The sequence below is a fragment of the Polypterus senegalus genome, chromosome 10 (genome assembly GCF_016835505.1).
Source record: "Polypterus senegalus isolate Bchr_013 chromosome 10, ASM1683550v1, whole genome shotgun sequence".
Taxonomy (NCBI): domain Eukaryota; kingdom Metazoa; phylum Chordata; class Cladistia; order Polypteriformes; family Polypteridae; genus Polypterus; species Polypterus senegalus.
In genome coordinates, this window is record NC_053163.1 from 28,056,192 (window position 1) to 28,078,888 (window position 22,697).

General features: G+C 39.5%; 1 protein-coding gene across 1 annotated transcript in view; it reads right to left on the bottom strand.

Annotated features, from left to right (window-relative positions):
* LOC120538139 (NADH dehydrogenase [ubiquinone] 1 subunit C1, mitochondrial-like) overlaps positions 1 to 7,084 on the bottom strand; it is a 76,777-nt gene extending 69,693 nt beyond the window's left edge. Inside the window, exons 1-2 of the mRNA XM_039767576.1 lie at positions 6,889 to 7,084; positions 4,858 to 4,921 (exon numbers count right to left, since the gene is read on the bottom strand). Of these exons, the coding sequence (XP_039623510.1) occupies positions 4,858 to 4,921; positions 6,889 to 7,084 (260 nt within the window). The remainder of the gene's footprint in view (positions 1 to 4,857; positions 4,922 to 6,888) is intronic.
* Between the last annotated feature and the right edge of the window lie 15,613 nt (positions 7,085 to 22,697).

The following is a 22,697-nucleotide window of genomic DNA, read 5'->3' on the forward strand; positions in this document are numbered from 1 at the left end:
ATCGGTATACAGCTTCAAGGACACGCTGTCTCAGCCACGGCAAGTTTCAAAGCCTTTCCTGTACGGACCTCACGGTTCAGAAACAGTTTCATCCCAAGAACTTTAAACGCGCTCAATCAATTGCTCCTTGTAGAACTTTTTGTACTTATAAGTACAATCACCTCACTGTAAACCTGCACTATAGTTATAATATTACACAACCTGCGCCACTTTATAAAGCGCATATTTACATATGATGACAATATCATTTTTAAGATGTAATGCTGCAAAATATGTTTATTATATTATACAGATAAAACTTTAACTTCATTTAAATAATCTATATTCTTCACTGGGACTGGCGTGAAGGACAGAATAATTAAACATGTACTACGAAGATATTTCAATGTTCCTTAAACGTTTTGAAAAATCTGCGCTCTAAGCTTACAGATGGCTTAACGTCTATTACAGAGCTGATTGTGTGGCGATCTGTTACTTGGGGAAAGAAAAGCAAGGACTGCAGGGGCGGCCATGCCAATATATATTGAATATAAAACAGAAAGAGAAAATAACGACACAACTAAAAACGCAGCGGCAAATTTCGACAAAAGTTAAACGCTTGTGTCATGAGCGCGAGGCGGCTATGCAGTGTCCGCAACGGATGTGGCCATCCACTGTGCATAAGATACCATATTGACATTGGACTTTCTCTATTGGACATAGAGCCACCCATGAGTACTGCTGCAATAAATTATTTCATCGAATATAATAATATAATTGTGATAATAATCACAATCACTGCGCCGTGAAACCCATGTTTAATAACATGCTTTAACTATCATCATGAAAATAATATCACGTATACATCTCAGTATTTTAGTTATTCAGAGAGCTGTAATATCACGACTGTAATGGATTCTGTGTCCTGTCAGAGGAAGAGAGCCGGTTTAAGAAGCAAGTAGTGATTCACACACATAGAGTACATAGAAGATCACATACAAAACAAAGCATTTAACGTGCTATACTTTAATTACGATGTGATTTGAGAAACTGGTTAATTAAACAATTTTAAGATGAAGTTTATGATGTTCTATTTTAATGACAAAATAAACTATGTGATTAAAGTGGAAATTTCGAGATTGAAGTTGACATTTCGTGCTTTTTCCCCACTGTGTGCCTTTTTTCTCTGTACCCTAATAAGTTTTCATATGACATTCAGACAGTGGGCTACAACTCACCTATTCACGGCGACTTTGATATGTGACTTCTTTTTTATTTCCGGCACTGTGCGATTTTGTGAACGTGAGCTTTCAAGTTTCTCCAACACGCTATGTCACTCGATCAACTTCATTTTGTTGATTATACCACGGTTTATTTTTGTACAAATAGTATGTTTTTCCTCTGCCTCCACTTGGTATTTGCTGAAATTCTTATTTTCCCCCGTGCTTTTCCCATTGTCTTTTCACAGAAGGCTGCGCTTAATGGCGATTTATATTGATTTGCATAACAAAGAGGCATAATTCTGGGAGGAGTTGGGGCGTTACATAAAGAGCGTGCACGAGCGTTACTTTTTTATGCTGATCGGGATTTACAGTATGTAGCGGAAGAACATGGAAGTTGGAGTACGCACAGATTCCGGCATCTGGATTTTTCTGTGCGTAAGCACATTTCAGCTTTTGTGCTTACGCCATGTTATAGTGCGAGTTCTACACACGGAGTTATACATGAGGTCCCTGGTTTTCATTAGACATAATATTTGCTTAGGGTTTTACTCTCTGAGTTCAACTTTTGTCTCATCAGACTAAATTTCAAACAGGCTGCTCCTTATTGATGGAGTGCTGCTGAGATCTGAGTCATCTTTCTGACACATTTTCCATCTCAGCAGAGAATTTCTGAAGCTCTGTTGGAGTGACCATAAGATCCTTGGACACCTTCCTGACTAAGGTCTTTCTTGTTCGGTTTCTCAGTTTGGCCCGATGGCCAACTCTTGAAAGAATCCTGGTTGTTCCAAACTTCTTCCATTTCACACTTTTTGAGGCCACTCTGCTCCTAGGAACACTCACATTTTTAGAAATGTTTTCTTTCTAATCTATGCCTCATTTCAATTAAATTCAGGAGCTCCACAGGGATTTCCTTGGACTTCATGGCTTGGTTTTGACAAGCAGAATGAATTGTGGGGCTTTAAATACACAGGTGTATGTCTTTTTAAAAATGTCAAATCAATTCAGTTTCAGACAGGTGGACTCCAATCACATTTTAGACAAATCTCAAGGTAACTTGAAGCAAACAGGATGCACCTCATTTCAATTTGGATTGCTACCGTAAAGGGTCTACTTATAGTTGTATAAATGAGTGATGTCGGCTTTTGATTTTTAATACATTTGCTAACTTTTCTGAAAACACGTTTTGACTTTTTCATTGTGGATTATTGAGTGTAGACTAATGGGCAAAAATGGTAAATGTATCCATCTAAAATTATATCTACAACACAATAAAGAGCAGAAAGTGAAGGGGTTTGAATCCACTGCATCTGCAGCCTTTCTGTCAGGAGACAAATCCAAACGTGAAGAGAGGCCATTACTTTAGGTTCTTCTGAAGCACAATACTGAAAAGTAATATAATTCTTCATGGAAAAATTGTAACTTGCAGGCAAATAAAGATCAAAGATTATTTATTCTCTGAGGAACATCTTATATAATTTATACGTTAAGGTGGCTCATTTTATAGCCTAGAAGACATGCAAGGCATTCTCTGGAGAGACCATTTAAAATTGTGCATTGCAAATATTCCTGCATGTAAGGAACTTTATAAACCCTTTATGGTCAAGTTCAACAATGACATCTCTACAAACTGAAAAAATTTGTGGTGGCAATCCGGTCATCCCGTTTATTGTCAAAGGACACCAAAGGTTATACGAGATATCAAAACCAGTAAATAAGCCAACTGGCCTGATTAGCCAAGGTTTGAGTCACAGTATTAGCAGAGCTCTGTCTGGTGGGTCGCTAGTGCTAGAAATGGCACCTTTTTTGGAGGTTAAGTTAGAAGGGGCGGAGTTAGTTGCCCTCGTTGGGTGCTTTCTCCTCATTGTGGGGGTAGAAGGAGATGACAGTGTTAGCGATATCACCCCCTCTTGTCCCAGCAGATTATTACATACCTCGGCAAAGCCTATGAGAAGGTCTTCTGACATGCATGTGTGACACTTTTTTTAGAAAATAGAGTTGGGGATCGCATTTCCTTTTCCTCTGTAGCTATTCCCATTCTTATATATGGTGGCAGTGAGAAGTTGAGCAAAATGACTCCTTTTATTGGCTAACTAGAAAGATTATAATATGCAAGCTTTCGAGGTAACGCAGGCCCCTTCTTCAGGCGAGATGGAATACAGAAACTGGAATTCCCTGTGCTTATATAAACACCAGGACAGATACAGCATTGGAAAACCTTTAAGGGAGAAATCTTAGATAGAAAAAATTAATAGATCTCTCTGGGCTAAGATTCATTTAGCAAGTGAGGAGAACAATGTCTAGTCAAGATCTTTGATAAGATGACTGTCCAAGAAAGTCTGTAAGTTTGTAATGAGTTTTCCATACAATGTGGATCTCTAGTCAGGTTGTCTGGGTCAATCCGAGAGATGCAAACAATCCTCAGATCAGGCCATAAAACTCTTCTCTCTATACAAACCATGTTGTAATGTGTTCAATTTTAGCATGAGTTTCACTTCCCATTCTTTTCTCTTTTACTGTGGTCTGAAGTTGCCCATGACATCAGTGACTTTAAAGTCCTTCTCAGAATGTCCATGACTGTTGAAGTGAGCGGCTGTGTTGCCATGCTAAATGTGGAACCTGTGTAAGTTCATTCGTTGGTGGAGCTTTTGTCCAGTTTATCCCACGTACATTGCAGTGTCAGGACATTTCATACAGAGAATTAGGTAGACCACATTAGATGATCTGCATGAAAATGATCCCGTTATGCGATGTTCTAGTTGCCAGTGTGGTATAAATACACAATCTGTATCATAAATACAAGGACACGTTTTACATCTTGAATTAGGACGCTGTATAGTGCTCGACCTGGCACAGACTCACACTGAGGCACGTCTAAAAACACAAGAAGACTTTATTTTTCTTCAGCTGGAAGGCACGTCTTCCCCGTGAACCCTCCAACCACAACACAGTCCCAAAGCACTTAAATCAACACAACAACACTCCCGTTTTGGCACCACTACTCCTCCCTGGCAACCTCGTCCTCTTCCTCCCGATTCTGGCTCCTGAGTGGTGGTTGCTAGCCCTTGTTCCAGGTGCTTGATCACCTGTTTCTGACTGCACTTCTGGGTGGGGCTAGTTAGATTGTCCAGACCAGCTCAGGGACCCATGCAGCACCCCCTGGCTGCCACCCCAGATCCCATCAGGGCTGGGGAGAACTCCATCTCCCATGGAGCCCTGCGGGAAACTGAGGCACCATCGTCAGCCAAGGAGGCTGCCACCAAGTGCCCCAGGGGAGGTACTGAGACATCCATGGTTGCTCCCCTGGGACATATGTAGAAGGGGCATCCCAGCCGGACATGGGACCTGGCCACCCACCACAATCTATATGGTGGCAATTTTTTTTTGTTTTTGACTGGTTTTCTCCAATAGAGATTTTGCCATAATTTTTTACAGCCTGATGCTAACCCTTCCCATTTACTGCTACTAATTCTCCACTGGCCTGCCATGGGACCAGTGTAATTGACTCCTGTCTTTTTCCTTCTCAAGAGGAACAGTTTTTTGTGTTTTGCTGTAGCTTGACACCACTTTTATGTTCCTAGTTTCCCTTTTTAAGAAAACGGATTTAGATTTTTCAGAGATTACTCTGTTTTTGTCTGCCGATTTCATGCATAATTACCTCCAAATGATTGCCAGAATTGAATAATATTTTGCTCGGATAGGCAGCTTGGTTATTTTAAAATCTAGAAGGAATAAAGACGAAAATGTAATGATGACAGCTGCAATAGTAAGTGGTAATTAAGAACAGATTAAAGATAGAATTTGCTTATTATAAACTCATTAATGAAATCAATACTTATCAGAATGTATTGAGGATATGTTGGGTTCTATTGATGATGACAAATTAGTTATGGATTAGGTGACTTTGTATCTGTTTGGCTTTTGATTAAGTGTGTCATGCCTGCTTTTATTTGTTTTTGTATTGAAACATTATATGATGTTTTGCAATTAGGTTTCTATTGATTAAATTGAATAAATTAATGGTGATTACTGACATGTTTTTATAAATATGTTACATTTTCCTTTTATATATTTTGTATAAAACTATAGGAGCTAATACCACGAGTGTTTGACTGTTTTTCAGATTAAATTTTTTTGTCTTTCTTCTCAAGTAATTAAAGTTTGAAATTCTGAGAAACAGGATGGGCAAAGGCAACCTTCTGTCACTTAAAGCATTACTAATTTAAAAATACAAAAAAGAGATTTTGCTTCTCACCAACTCATAAATCAGACTGGGCTTTCTGTTACATTCTATAATCAATGTGGCTTTGAGGATAGAGTGGCATTATAGTGTATTGTGTTTCACAGATTCGTCTTTTCATGTATAAATAAGAATCTGCACCTGCCTTTTTTTCAAAGATCATTTACTTACCAGAAGTCTGTTTAAAATTTATAATGATTCATTATTGCTTGACACATCTGCTTTTTTAAAAACACAGTGATTAGTGTTAGATTATAACATTTTCTCCAATAAATATGTGCTTCACTGCATCATTTCTTCATATAGTGGAAATACCCCGTAGAGCTTTCAGTAAATTCTACGCCGTTGGCTACTTTCAGCATTGGGTTTAAAAGGACATTTCACTAAATTCTGAACATGGTTAAATGTTAGCAGGAATAAAAGGAAATTGAGTTTCTCATTTGTGCATTTTATGTTGCCCAAAAGCCCAAAGCAGCTTCTTCACCTTGATTACTTTTTTATTTTAGATTTTACTTTGTCAGCAGAGACCAATCTGCTCTAGCATATTGAAATCTCTCTTTAAAAAAAGTTTACTTGGACTAAAATCCTGCACAGGTCCAGTTTCAAGGAACCACATACGACACGTACCATCTATCAAATTGCACTGGAACTGAAGCCTGCAAGCAAGAATAAATTAAAACCCCAATCAGAACGGATTCGCTGATTTAAGAACTGCAACCCAAGCCAGACCTGCAATTATGCATGATTACGAACGAGTACTAGTGCTCAGTATCAGACATTTGTATGCTTGTATTGTATTTAGATACAACATGGCAGACACTGCAAAGTTATCAAGTCAAGTGACTGTGAGGCGTGCGTATATGGGAGATGCTTTAAAGACTTGGGTGATGGTGATTCTCTGCTGAGCCAAGGGTTGCCGCTGTGTGAGAACGGCCTCTCTTTTCCTCCTTCTGCAGAAAGGAAGATTGACAGCTCTCCACCTCTGATGTCACTACTGGCCCCACCCACCTAGAACCGCCTCTTCTTTCCTGAGTTTCTCATTAATGGAAAAGCCACCATCTTGGGCAGTCATCCTGAGAAGACACAAACCAGAGGAAGACTCATTTTTGTGTGTACACACATTTTTATTTTCCATTTTCCAACATTCAGTTAAACAGTTTGTTGCAAGGTGCCCTAACCCTTTGTCACTGTCTTTAGTCTTCTGTTACAGGCTGAATACATACGCAAAAGGCAAATAATTTATTTTATTTATTTTCATACAAATATGTTTATTTCAATTTATAAGCAAAAGATTTTATACAGTTTAGATTTTTAAAATAATGTACATTAAAGCTCTTTGAATCTTCAGGCATCATTCCAAAGGCATACTATTGTCTTTCACTTCAATGCCGTTTCTGGTCAGGCTACACACGGCATGATCATTTCTGCTTAATCTTCATGACAAGTTACTCCTCCTTTTGTATTCTTCAACATCATTAATGTGTTGCTTAATAAGTAGAATCCAAATGGCTGAACTGCTTCCAAAGGCTAGCCCTACTCGAAACCAGTTAGGGGTACTGTAGTCAGGCTTCCTCGTAGTAAAAGGTGAACGTGTCAAAAATTTGTTAGTGGCCAGAGACCTAAGAAAAGGACGACCTAACACCATGATTAGCCCTTTTGCTAAAAAATACAATGCTCACAATGATCATGCCACACTTGAAAAGGCAAATAATTTATCAGGCACTACAGTTTTTCAATAAATCTTGCAGATGGCAACATTACTATCCCTTCAAGGATTTTTCCTTTGATGCGTGCATTCCCAGTATAGACAGACAACTATATCATATGCGTTTCCAATCATTTCAGTGTGAACCGAGATACTTTCATAAATAATGTAAAAATACTAGTGTGGGCAGCAATTAGTTTTGTTTAAAAGCACAGTTTTGAAATGAAAATGTGGTAGTGTTGGTGTAACCTTAGTTATTTGCCTTTTTTAATGTCAAAGTTGATGTCAATTTGTTTATGGAGCACATTTAAAACAGCATCAGTAATGCTGTTGCCAAAGTGCTGTTCAATATAAAATACAATAAAAATAAAATAATATGAATAGAATATATGTAGAATGTAGCTGCGTTTTCCCAAAATTTCCAAAGTTCAACAGCTTCAACTCAAAAATGGGATTCAACAAAAGCCTGACATGCAGAAATGATTCCACAGACAAATTTCTTCGTTTTTAAAAGTTTAGTTAAGTTTCAAAGTAAAACAGTTCACACAAAAAAGAAAATTAAAATAGTAAAAAAAAAAGAAAAAATCAATGTTAAGAAAAGTTCAATTCTAAGCTTAATCTTGTTATATCTCAAATCGTTACTTCTTGCTTAACATTTCTGAACCATTTCAAAACGGTCAGAAAACTGTATGCTTATCCCATTTCTAAGCTTAAAATGAGTCTTTCAAGTCCCTCTTTACTGGGACCTCTACTAAACAAACTGAGCTTATTATCACACTGTTACTCAGTTATAATAAGAAGGTTCTATCTCTTGCTAACTTATAGGGGGAAAAGACTATACCATAAGCTATGACTATGAAAGACATTTATATTCTATTCAAATTAAGCAAACATCAATATGAGTTTAACTCAAAACTTTAACTTTCTAAGATTTGCTCATACACTACTAACATACGACCTAAGAAAAGGACGACCTAACACCATGATCAGTCCTTTTGCTAAAAAATACAATGCTCACAACGATCATACCACACTTGAAAAGGCAAATAATTTATCAGGCACTACAGTTTTTCAATAAATCTTGCAGATGGCAACATTACTATCCCTTCAAGGATTTTTCCTTTGATGCGTGCATTCCCAGTATAGACAGACAACTATATCATATACGTTTTCAATCATTTCAGTGTGAACCGAGATACTTTCATAAATAATGTAAAAATGCTAGTGTGGGCAGCAATTAGTTTTGTTTAAAAGCACAGTTTTGAAATGAAAATGTGGTAGTGTTTGTGTAACCTTAGTTATTTGCCTTTTTTAATGTCAAAGTTAATGTCAATTTGTTTATGGAGCACATTTAAAACAGCATCAGTAATGCTGTTGCCAAAGTGCTGTTCAATATAAAATACAATAAAAATAATAGAATATGAATAGAATATATGTACAATAAAAATAATATAATATGAATAGAATAAAACACAATACAACCAGCAGTAAATTGAAACAAACAAATGAACAGAGGAGTTTCACTGAATGTCATGAAAAGCTACAGAGTTTCAAAGAGTTCAGTTGAAGGTGGCTTCTTAATGTAATGAGGTAAAGAATTCCACGTATGAGGTGCAGCAGCTGCAAAAGCCCTGAACCCCCTTAGTTTTGCTCTTAGTACGAGGAACCACAAAAGTCAACTGACTGGTAGATCTAAGTTCTCTGGATGGCTGGTGTAAAACACAAAATTCAGATAAATAGGCAGGAGTACACTCATGTAACATCTTAAAAACCAGTAGCAAAACTTTTCAATTATAAATCTAACAGGCAGCTAGTGTAAAATGGTTAAATTGGGGATACAGAATCAAATTTTCTTGCCCAACCAGAAAAGCATTCTGAAACAACTGCAACCTGCATGTAAGCGATTTACTGATTTCAGAATACAAGGACTTGCAGTAATCAAGCTGAGAGAAGATAAAAGCATGAGTAACATTCTCAAGATCCCTAGGAGATAAAAAGGGCTTAATGTTGGCTAAAAGACAAAGCTGGAAAAAGCAACTCTTGATCAAAGAATTTAGCTGTTTCCCAAAGGAGAGATTAATATCAAAAATAACCCCAAGATTCCGAACTTGAGGTTTGCAAAAGCCCACAGAAGAACCAAGATGTTCAAAACCAATATGAACTTTGGCTGCAGGACCAACTATCAGCACTTCTGTTTTATTTTGATTAAGGAAATTGTCAGCTATCCAGGATCTTAGTCCTACAGGACAATTGTGCAGCCAATTCATTGCAGAATTACACACAGGAATATAAGCCTGTGGTTTACCAGCATAACATTCATCCATCCATCCATTTTCTAACCCGCTGAATCCGAATACAGGGTCACGGGGGTCTGCTGGAGCCAATCCCAGCCAACACAGGGCACAAGGCAGGAACCAATCCCGGGCAGGGTGCCAACCCACCGCAGGACACACACCCACACACCAAGCACACACACGGGCCAATTTAGAATCGCCAATCCACCTAACCTGCATGTCTTTGGATTGTGGGAGGAAACCGGAGCGCCCGGAGGAAACCCACGCAGACACGGGGAGAACATGCAAACTCCACGCAGGGAGGACCCGGGAAGCGAACCCGGGTCCCCTAACTGCGAGGCAAAATACAAATATTAAATGTCTTAAAAGTAGCTCCTGCAGGATGAAGATATATAAAAAACAAAATAGGACCCAAAATGGATCCCTGAGGAACACCACATTTAACAGGATCAGTAGATGAAAAAGAGGAATTGAAAGTCACTGAAAGTGTCTACCAGTAAGATATGACCTGAATCAGTGAAGAGCAGCCCCTTTAAAACCCACCAGATGTCCAAGCTGCAACAGCAAGATCTCATGATCAGTAGTGTCAAAAGCTGCCAAAAAGTCTAGGAGAACAAGGACTGCTGCCCTACCTGAGTTAGTAATAAGAAAAATGTCATTAAATACTTTGAGGAGGATGATCTCAACACCATAAAAATGCCTAAAGCCAGGTTGGTAGATCTCAAATAAATTACTGGAGTTAAGATTTTCAAGCAATTAATTATAAATAATTCTTTCTAGTATTTTAGCCAAAAATGGCAATTGAGAAATTGGGTGAAAATTAGTTACCACTCCAGGATCTAACACAGCCTTTTTAAGACAAGGTCGCAGCACCTCATGTTTAAAAAAAATGAGGGCACAACCCCCTCACTAACAAAACCTTTTATAATATCCAAAAATACTGGACCCTTGACATCAAAAGCCTCCAGTAAGTGACATGATGGAACAACATGAAGAGGACAAAAAGTAGGTCTATGTTTGTCAATGGAACTTTTTAGCTGTGAAAGTGAAATAACATCAAAGAAGTACAAAACGATGCCATGATTAACAACAGGAAGTACAAGCCAGTTGGAACAATGGTAGAGTGGATAGTAGTTGTTTGGCCGACAAAGAATATCCATTAGTCCTTTCTACACTTGTCGGTTTATTGCTATCCTATTGGTCTCTGTTTGTTCAGAGCTGTGCTCGGCTCTTTCCAGTGTTGTATTGTAAACTTGTCTGCTTTGCTGTCAGAGAGATGGAAGAAAAACAATATGTTACACAAGGCAGCAGTCTGTTGTTATTACATTTTTAAAGGTTTTTACCCAGACCTGACAAGCATTTTCAAACTTTTGGAACGCATCTGCACACTCAAAAAAAACAAGTCCTAAGGTGATCTGATTGTGGAGACCTGCTGATAAACCGTAAGTACCTGAATAGGTACTTGGATGCACAAAATACAGGTATGTCATTCACATATTATTTTAACGATCAATTCACAGGTCTACAAAACAAAAATGTTTTTCAGGTGCCAAGGTTTTTTGAATGGATTTAGGGCATTTTGAGGGTGCTGAATTCAAACATCCCATTACTTTTGCTGAATTGGTTCTAGTTTTTGAGATAATGGACATCCATGAAAATAATGCATTCCCCTAATGCGACTTGTGTGTGATAACAAATGCAATAGCTTTTGGTTATTCTTTTGACTCTTTAACAGTTTCTTAGGTAATGAAATATCCCATATAATTATTTTGTATTTCAATTTGTAAGCCTACAATGCTATAAAAGCGACATTTTGAAGCTAGAATTCAACTGTGAATTTGCAGAGGAAAGAAATCAGCTACAGTATAAGTTTGTCAACCCAGTCTTGGTTTATACCCAGAAAGTTCTGTCTTAATAAGTTGTAGCAGATAGAGGCGTGGTCCACCTCTAACACCCTCAGGTACCACTCTGAACACCAGGTGAAAGTATAATAATTATTATTTTTATTAATATACAGTGCACCAAGCACCCTCCACTCCACACTCATAAATCACCAAAAAAACTACAAAATACTCTTTCCTCCTCGCCCAGACACTTCGCCCTCCTACCTCCCAGCTGAGCTCACTGTCTGGGCCTTCCCACAATACTTTTATACACCCTGACCCGGAGGTGTTCCTGTCCAATCAGTCCACAATTCCTTATTCCTTCCGGGTCAGGGCAAACAGTCCTTTTCTTCACCCCGGGAGCATGTAGTTTCTTACCGTCAAATGACTATGACGTACACCCGGGTTGTAGGGCACATGCGAGCCTATGAGCCCCCCTACAGCGGCGCCTGGTGGCCCTCAAGGTATCTAGCAGGGCTGTGTAAAAACACTACAAAGTCCATGATGCCCTGTTGGAACTCGGGGCATGATCATGCTGTCGGGAGGGCTCCTCCTGGCGGCCTGGGAGTGAGGGCCTGAGTAACATGCCGGCAATCCACCACAAAGTATATAAATACCTTTCAAAAATTATGACTTCTTCAAGAAGAGCCTACATCAACAATCCTGATGTATTCTGCTACATCTGTGGAGAGTACATGGTTGAAAAACAAAGAAGAAATATCACAGACTTTGTGCATCGAGTATACCTGGCTTATTTTGGGGTACAGCTTGGAGATCAGGATAAGTCTTGGGCTCCACATATGGTTTGCAAAACATGTGTGGAGTACCTACAACAGTGGACAAAAGGTGAAAGAAGACGTTTAAACTTTGGTGGGCCAATGGTATGGAGAAAACCGAAAAACCACCATGACGATTGTTATTTTTGTGTTGTAAAGATTAAAGGCTTTAATCGTTACAAGAAAGCTCGGTGGGATTATCCTGATTAGGAATCAGCAAGACGACCTATTCCACACGGCAATGACGTTTCTATACCAGTATTTACCAGACTACCAAACCAGCCACTGTCAGACTCTGAAGAGAGGCAGGGATTGGAGTGTATGGTAGGTAGTAGCAGTGGAAGTGAATTTGAGGGAAGCTCTTCGATGCCGCAACCATTTTAGCATCCAGACTTAATGAACGAAATCTTAAAAAGGCAGAAGTTAAAATTACAGCCTATTGGACAAGAGAAGAGAGGGTTCTCCCATATTTCATCCAAGAGGAAAAACTTGTATACTGCAATGATTGTACTTCAAATGGGACTAACAGAACATTGACCAGAAGACTGGTGGCTTTTTATAGACAGTTCCATTAGAAGCTTGAAATGTGTTCTCTTGCACAATGGTAACTGTTATGCGTCTCTTCCCATTGCTCACTCAACAAAACTTAAAGAAGAATATGAAAATGTAAAAATCGTATTACAGAAAATCCATTATCAGGAACATCAGTGGTCAATTTGTGTTGATCTGAAGATGGTGAACTTCTTGCTTGGACAATAATCTGGATACACAATATACCCATGCTTCAGGTGCCTCTGGGATAGCAGGAAAAAGCAAGATCATTGGACAAAGGTGTCATGGCCTACAAGGGAAGAAATGATTGTTGGCGCTGCGAATATCATCAACAAGCCACTGGTGTACAAGAACAAAAGTATTCTCCCACCGCTTCATATTAAGCTAGGATTGATAAAGCACTTTGTTAGCTTTGGATAAAACAGGTAATTGCTTCAAGTGCATTTGTAGATCATTCCCTAGACTGAGCATGGAAAAACTAAAAGCTGGAATCTTTGATGGTCTTCAGATTCGTAAACTCATGAACAATTCCAATTCAAATCCAATTCCAACCAAATGCATGAATGACACTGAGGCTTCAGCCTGGAAGAGTTTTGTCTCTGTTGTGAAGAACTACTTGGGTAATCACAGAGCAGACAATTATGAAGAATTGGTGCAAGATATGCTTGCTAACTTCAGAAATTTGGGAGTTAATATGAGGATAAAGATGCACTCCATAGCCATTTAAACAGATTTCCAGATAACCCTGGAGACTTCAGCAAGGAACAAGTCGAGAGGTTCCACCAGGATATGAAGGTGATGGTAGGGATGAATGAAGGGTAAAATCTGGGCCTAACTGTATAAATGTGTTGTCCTCTTGTGGTGACATGTGGGGGCTATTCATTTACTTGCCTATTAAAGAATTGTAATGGACCCCCTTTCTGTCATTTCTCTGTATTCTGGTCTCACTTTCTCCCAGCAGTTGAACCCTTTGCTTAACTCACTCTCTGACTTCTACACTCACTGGCAGCTATAAACCTTTTGTTACTATCACTTCTGGACAAGCCCCAAAATCTCTTAGGTGACTGGGGTTAGCTGAGAAAGGGGCCATTTCTGACCTATTTGGTGCCCAAGGCAAGAAAATCTGCCCACCAAATAAACCCCTTCTACTTTAACACCACTATACACACACACAAGCAATATGCTACTAACACAGGTGAATCACTTATTTAATAAAAAATAAATACATGTAAATAGAATAATAAACCAATAATAATATAACAATAGAACTCTTTTGCATGCAAATTATGTACCAAAACATGCAAAACTTCTTTAGAACAATAAAATAACAAAACAGAGCCACTTTGGATCTAAATAACTTACAGGGCTACATTTGTTCCTGCATAATGTCCTCCCTGGTGTGTATGTATTGTTTAAAAATCCCTGGAGGTGTGGTGGCCACAGTGTCCCGGCTGCAGGGCCAGTGCTCCTGAATCTAAGACCTCCTCTCCTCAGGGTCACTCCCGACCCGAGGAACAAGCCAGGTAGGCAGTGGAAATGTCAGGAGGAAGCTACCTGGACTTAGTCACTCACTGGAGTCTGCTGTCACTCACCCTGCATCGCTACACTTGAATAGGAGGACTCAGCTGTGTGTCTGTCACGTGGGAAGTCTAGGGGCCGAGTCCTGACTCTCGTCCTGGCAGTGGTTAACTGCTGATGTTGAAGCGACACACAGGGAGTGTGGAGGCCACATGTCGCATGAGATGCCAGGCATTCTGCCTGCACTAATGTACGTAACATCACTCAGACTGTGCTGTGCATAGTGCATACAGTGCAGGTGCTGCTGAGACAAAAACATAAACTAAGGAATCTCCACATATTGCCTGCAGTAATATGCCCTGACTGCTAGAGGGCACCCTAGGCCCTTACCTGGGCAGAATATGCCCAGAAATGGCCCTGGCCAGAGCACTTTCAAATGGCGCTTTTCCACTGCATAGTACGGCACAGCACGGTTCAGTACAGCTCACCTTGGTTCGGCTCAGTTCGGCTCGGTTTGCGTTTCGACTGCAGTTTAGTACCGCTTTAGAGTGGGCGGGATTATTCACGTGTCGTTATAGTTGCGCCGACCTCCTGAAAAACTTTTTCATTCCGCATCGCCCCGTCCAGCTCTCGCTGGATCCGCTCCTCGGCTACCAACGAGAGGAACGTCTGTACTTCCTCAATAGACCACGAAACAGCCATTTTTGGTTAAAACAAAATGGTGCATCCGAACCTTCGCTGGCTGTGCTAAAAATCTAGCGGGTCTGTTGTGTCCCGTGTCGCAAGTTCAGTGACGCAGTAATGACGATTTTCTCCAGCCAATCAGTGAACAGCAGAGTTTACACGTCATGTTTTGGTAACGATTCGGTGCGCTTGGAACCTCGGCTGAGGTGGTACTAAATAAAGGACCAGGTACCAGGTACTGTTCCCAGTGGAAAACCCCCCAAAAGTGAGCTGAACTGAACCGTGTCATGCCGTACTATGCAGTGGAAAAGCGCCAAAAGGGAGCCCTAGACTAGACTTGCATTGGCTCCATCATCGCTGCACTCCTGAACCTTCACTCCATTTAGTAAGGACATGACTCTAGGGCAGCACTCTTCCTTCAGGACCCCTTTAAAGCATACAGTATTAGGACCATCATCAAAAATCAAGAATCATCCCAAAGCCTGCCTTAGCCTCATTTATTCTTCATGAGCACAGCCAAACTCCCTGGGTGTTTGCTGAGATACCTGCCCTCTAGCAATCTCTCAAGAAACATTGCCCATTTCCTCTTGACAGCACTGGGCTCAAGGCAGAGGACATTTTGCTGTAAATTCTCTCCACCATGTCTATTCTAAAATGTAACATGTTTATAAAAACAGACACTCCTTTCTCAGGCTTAACTAATGTAATCCATAAAAGAATCCCCATAAGTTGTTATGCCTTCGGAAGTGCCTGATGAGGACATCAGAGCCGTGAGACAGATAGAGATCCAGCTGCTTCCCACAAATCTGTTCACTAGCAAGCCAGCTGGAAGAAACCTCCTCAGGTAGAAGTTAAATAAACGCATTTCATTTACATTATGATATTGTTTTTATAGCCACTCACGTTTGTTTTTAGGCTAAGCCTGAAGCATGTAAAACATTCATTTTGACATGCTTAATGGAATTTTCATGCCTCATCGTCGTTAATGTGAACACTTACACCGTGTGCTGAATTCACTGTCACATGGAAGCAAATTTATTAGCAAAGGAGACCTGGCAGAGAAGACATCAGTGGTCTTAAAGGGACATAGTACTGAACTGGAGCTGCCTTAGTTTTGAAGATTGTATATAGTGTTTCTTGTCTACGAAAACACTTAAAATATATTGTCCATTAGTGACTGATGTCTTCATTCCACTCAATAGCTCAGCCTGATGCTTTCTACTCCAGAAGACGATGAGTTGAGGTAGATGATGTGTTTTATTATCACTCCACTGAATAGACATTATTGGTGCTCATCAGTCCCTCAGGAATGGGTCAGTAAGTATGTACTGTGTCTACTGGGAGGCTGGCATATATATTATTAATGACTGATGACTTTAAGTGTGAGGGGACATTTGCAGAAATATGTGCGGTGACAATGTAACTTAAATTTCTTAACAGTTTATGATAAGTTTCACAGAATAATATTATATAATGCTTCTTTACTTCTTGGTAAAGGTTCATACTAAAAAAAATGAAAGTTATTATAAAGTGTTACAAATATATGAATTATCATACTAATAATGTTTATAACTCTGTGAATATACATGAAGTAATAATCTGTTAATAATTAGGTGGCCTTCATAGCATTATGCTTACCCCAGAAAAATGAACCAAAAATTTTTATTCTTTTCAACACAAAAATATGTTATTACGTGTAAGAAAAATGTGTGGATACCAAAAACGTCAACATAAATGCATTAGAGAAGGTATGTCTAGTGTCCACTGCTATACTGATGCAGATCTGGTACATGCCTTTTGTGCTGAGATGTCTTAAAACAGGTACTAACACACAGACTGATGTTGCAGTCAGGACAGCAGAACCGAGTTTCTTCACACACTTTTCTTATAATATTTTTCTGTCTCTTGCACATCATAGGGTAGAATTTCCATGCCTGATCCCCGTGATTGACACTCTTCTTGTGTTATTGTACTCTATTACAATGCAAGGCTTAGTGACTTTCATATTTCCCTGATACCAACATTGACAGTTGCTGACCTGTGAACAGTGCTTAGGAGGCTAATGTCTTCCTTTGTCCATGCACTTGATTGCAGTGATTTTGCCTTTTGCAATGGTAGTCTTCAACTGATCGAATTCCCCAGGGGCCTCATGTATAAACGGTGCGTACGCACAGAAATGTTGCGTAAGAACTTTTCCACATTCAAATCGCGATGTATAAAACCTACACTTGGCGTAAAGCCACGCACTTTTCCACGGTACCTCATACCTTATCATACGCAAGTTCTCCGCTTTTTGCAGACTGGCGGCACCCAGCGTCAAACCAGTGCTACTGTTCCTGTGTGGTTACACCTTATTTTCCTGACGCGGCTTTACAAATACACTGAAACTAACCGCATATTGTTTATTAGTGTAATGCATCTGATTGTAATTAACTTGTAACAATATAATGGTCCAGGGAATAGCCATAGTATTCCAAATACCATAACTGCTTTAGCGTTGTTACTCTCACTGCACCTTCTTCTTCTTCTTCTTTCAGCTGCTCCCGTTAGGAGTTGCCACAGCGGATCATCTTTTTCCATATTACTCTCACTGCACCACTCAGAGTATTTATATCACTGTATCTGAGTGTGAATCACAGCAGCAGCTGATTGGAAAGAGAATTATCGGTATACAGCTTCAAGGACACGCTGTCTCAGCCACGGCAAAACGTTTCAAAGCCTTTCCTGTACAGACCACGCGGCTCAGAAACAGTTTAATCCCAAGAACTTTAAATGCACTCAATCAATTGAACCTTGTAGAACTGTTTGTACTTATAAGTACAATCACCCCACTGTAAACTTGCACTACAGTTATAATATTACACAACCTGAGCCACTTTATAAAGCGCATATTTACATATGTCGACGATATGATTTTTAAGATGAAATGCAGCAAAATATGTTTATTATATTATACAGATAAAACTTTAACTTTATTTAAATAATTTGTATTCTTCACTGGGACTGGCATGAAGAACAGAATAATTATACATGTGCTACGAAGATATTTCAATGTTCCTTAAACGTTTTGAAGAATCGGTGCTCTAAGCTTACAGATGGCTTAACTTCTATTACAGAGCTGATTGTGTGGCGATTGGTTACTTGGAGAAAGAAAAGCAAGGACTGCAGTGGCGGCTACACCAATATATATTGAATATAAAACAGAAAGAGAAAATAACAACACAGCTAAAAACGCAGCGACAAATTTCGGCAAAAGTTAATTGCTAGTGTCATGAGCACGAGGCGGCTATGGAGTGTCTGCAACGGACGTGGCCATCCACCGTGCATAAGCTACCTTATTGAAATTGATTCTTCCTCTGCCCAGTGCCACCACAAGCCAAGAGCCGCCCATGAGTACTGCTGCAATAAATTATTTCATCAAAGGTCGCACACAATCACTGCGCCGTGAAACCCATATTTAATAATGTGCTTTAACTCCTATCATCATGAAAATGATCTCATGTATACATCTCAGTATTTTAGTTATTCAGAGAGCTGTAATATCACGAATGTAATGGATTCTGTGTCCTGTCAGAGGAAGAGAGCCGGTTTAAGAAGCAAGTAGTGATTCACATGCATAGAGCACATAGAAGATCAAATACAAACAAAGCATTTAACGTGCTACTTTAATTACGATGTGATTTGAGAAACTGGTTAATTAAACGATTTTAAGATGAAGTTTGTGATGTTCTACTTTATTGACAAAACAAACTATGTGATTAAAGTGGAAATGTAGAGATTGAGGTTGACATTTCGTGCTTTTTCCCCACTGTGTGCCTTTTTTTCTCTGTACCCTAATAAGCTTTCACATGACACTCAGACAGTGGGCTACAACTCGGCTTTCCACGGCGACTTTGATATGTGACTTCTTTTTTATTTCCGGCACTGTGCGATTTTGTGGATGTGAGCTTTCAAGTTTCTCCAACACGCTATGTCACTCGATCAACTTCCTTTTGTTGATTATACCACGGTTTATTTGAACAAATAGTATGTTTTTCCTTTGCCTCCACTTGGTATTCGCTGAAATTCTTATATTTTCCCCCGTGCTTTTCCCATTGTCTTTTCACAGAAGGCTGAGCTGAAGGGTGATTTATATTCATTTGCATATTCAAAGAGGCGTAATTCTGGGAGGAGTTGGGGCGTTACATAAAGCGCGTGCACGAGCGTTACTTTTCACGCTGATCGGGATTTATGTAGCGGAAGAATGTGGATGTTGGAGTACGCACAGATTCCTGCATCTGGATTTTTCTGTGCATAAGCACATTTCGACTTTTGTGCTTACGCCATGTTATAGTGCGAGTTCTACGCACAGCGTTATACATGAGGCTCCAGGTATGTAATGACTGTTTGTTCGCACATTGCCAAATGCAGCAGTTTTATAGTGTCAGTGCCTGATGACCAATTCACATTGGCATTGCTATCTCTTCACTATTGAGAAATGATTCACTTTCAGTTGAATCTAAAGCAATATTTATGGCTTTTCATTTGCCAGTTTATTTTTCATTATATGTTGAAGAGTTACCTTAGCATTAACATAAAGTGGCAGAAAGCAAACAATATTCATTATTTTTTACAGCAGGATGTTATTTCATCAACTAGATGGCAGCAGAATACTGTCCAGAGAGTTATTCGGGCTTAACACTATAAAGCGTATTATCACGCGTCATCCAGTGCCTGACTCAGATTTAACTGTAATTGCATAGAATTCAGAGTCCCATTTGGGATTAATGGCATGGAGGTTAATGACTTACAAATACATGTTATTATAAAGCTTTATCCTTTACATTTGGACCTCAGTGTGTGATATATAACCAAGCTTCATAATTTTACAGATTAGTGATTGATTCAACCCTAACCTTTACAGGTTTTGCAAATATGGCATACTTAAGAAAAATACTATTTCTGCGGAAATTGAATTCTTTGGAAACTAGATGTTTGTCAGGTAATTTAGCTTGGTGGAAAAAACATTTAACTTATGAGAATGAATTAAGTAAATGAAATAAATAAATGAAAACCTTTATTAGATGGGTAACCTTTTAAAACTGTGACATTTTGACATTTTTCAGTTATTTATTGGGATGCATAATGTGAATTCAGGACTGTCCTTGTCACCAGACTGTCTGGTCATCTTACTAAATTATAGTGTCAGTTAAATAGTTAATCATTATAAATTTGCAGTGTCACATACGTGCAATTAGGAGACAACTGAAAGGCCTTAAGAATAGTATTACCATGCTAGGCCAGGGGGCGGCGAGCTGCACTAACTCTCTTTCTGAATCTTCAGCAGACCATCCATGGGAAATCTCGCTAGGTCCAGGCGCCAGTAATGACACCACTTCCGGTTCCACAGATGATGTCACTTCCGTTTCTGGCACCATGGATGATGTCACTTCCAGTATCAAAGACATCACTTCCGGTTCCAGCACCATTGATGACGTGACTTGCATTCCAGGACATGTCACATCCAGTCAGGATAACATCACTTCCGGTCTCGAGCTTTAACGCTGCCATCTTTTCCTGTTAAATTCAGATTAATTTTGGGCTCAAACCCATTTTTGCAGCCAAGGCACAATATACAGGTGACTCCCCCAAACATTTTTATGTCTGTGGTCGGCTTATGTGACAGTAGATAATAGAGGTTGGGTTAGTGTACATTTATTTACTCTGTCCACAACAGCTTACTTGCCACAGGATCATTTTATTTTTCTTAGTTGTATTTTATAGTTTTATAGTTAGGCAGATCATCAGGTAAAGTAAAAGCCTGAGGTGTTGACATACTTATCCACCTCCACTTGCGCGCAAGCCATGTGGGCTCAATCAGCCAGTGACTGCAACCTCCTACCCGTAGTTTGTTGATGTTTATTAACTTGTACTGGGGATCTGTTTGCAGTCATTAGCAGCTTTTACAGGTGAAAAACAGCAAAATATACCAGTTTATGTAACTATTGCCAAGGTAAAATTTATGTAGTGAACTAATTTGTGCTAAAGTTGCACAGAATGTTTCATGTTAAGATAGATGAGTTTGCAAATTTGCCAACGCTTTTCAAAGGGAGATTTTGAAATTTCAAACTGTGTACAACACAATCAGTTTGAAATATCCGAACAAAAAATAAACTGTCTTCACAAATTCATCCATCCATCCATTATTCAACCCACTATATCCTAACTACAGGGTCATGGGGGTCTGCTGGAGTCAATCCCAGCCAACACAGGGCGCAAGGCAGGAAACAAACCCGGGCATGGCGCCAGCCCACTGCAGGTCTTTACAAATTTCTTTGAAAAATAAGCATGCCACGCTACAACAAAATTATTTCATAAGGACAGACAGACAGACAGACATGGCCTACCACAATAGGTGCTTTACATATTATTTGTGAATTTGTGAACCAGGAAGTGCTGGCGGAAGTTCATCAAGAGGCGCCTGGAGCATGTCCGGGTGAACATAAAAGGGGCTGCCTCCCTCCATTCGTCAGCTGAAATCGGGTGGAAGAGGACAGAGCTCGGAAGAGAGGAGTGGAGGCAGTGAAGGAAGGCATTGTTGTGAGAGGCCTGGACTAAGGGAGATTGGTGCAGGGGCACTGGGTTGTGCATGGTACTTTTGGTATACTGTAAATATGAATAAACGTGTGTGTGTGGTTTGAAACCATCGTTGTCTGCCTGTCTGTGTCCGGGCTGTTTCCCATACATTGTTAAAACTGAAAATGGCATTTTCTCTAGGCACACAGACAGCATTCATAATATGGTGTCAGCAACGTTTACATGTCTTTCCTGAACAGACAGATACACAAATAGAGTCACAAAATTATAATGTATATTTGATTTGTCATAAGAGCAGTAGTGCATAAGCCTGCCTGCATTAAGTGAATAAGGTATCAAACATTCTACCTTACCATCAAGAGTTTGTGGCAATCATGATGGACAGAATGCTGACACTGTAAAAAATGAAAGCTGAGATTATCAAAATGACTTCTGGGAAGGAGATGTGTAAACCATGGAAAAAGTTGTACATTTACAGGCAGTATGGTTAGTGCATGCTGTGACAGCCGTGTCCACTTTTTACAACAACAGAGTATTCTAAGCACCAGTAATGAGTTTTCATTACAGAAGTATAATGTCTTCTGATTCATAGGTCATTGCCTGTCTTTATTAATCAACAGAACAATCTTTGAATCTAAACATTGTCATGTGCCTGACAGCCTTTATAGGGACTAATTTGAAAGGAACAAAAGAAAATGATTCAACTTGCCTGTTTATTTCTTCCATCAGCCTGGAAGCCGATGAACCGGATCCTCAACCCAGCCAAAATTTCACCCACCATCCTTCTTTATACAGTAAACCCTCGTTTATCACGGTTAATCCGTTCCAGACTCTACCGTGATAAATGAATTTTCGCGAAGTAGGATTCTTTATTTATAAATCGAATATTTTCACAGTTAGAGTATAGAAAACCTGTTTACGACCTTCTAAATACGTTTTTTTAACATTATTAGAGCCCTCTAGACATGAAATAACATCCTTTAGTCACCATTACACTCGTATTACCCAATATATTAGACAAAATAAGAGAAAATAAGACATATTAGACGTTACAAATATCATATTACTAGGTGCACTCGCCTTTTAAGGCGACCGACTTTTATCCTCAATTTTTGTGCGCTCCATGTGTATATCAGGCACGTAAGTGTAGGGAATGAGAACATCAAAGTGCCCATTCATAACATCTCCTGAAAGTTTTTTTTCATCCCCTCAAGTGCCTGTCCAAAGTCGTACAATGTCAGCCCGAATCTGTGCTGCTAAAGATGGAGTT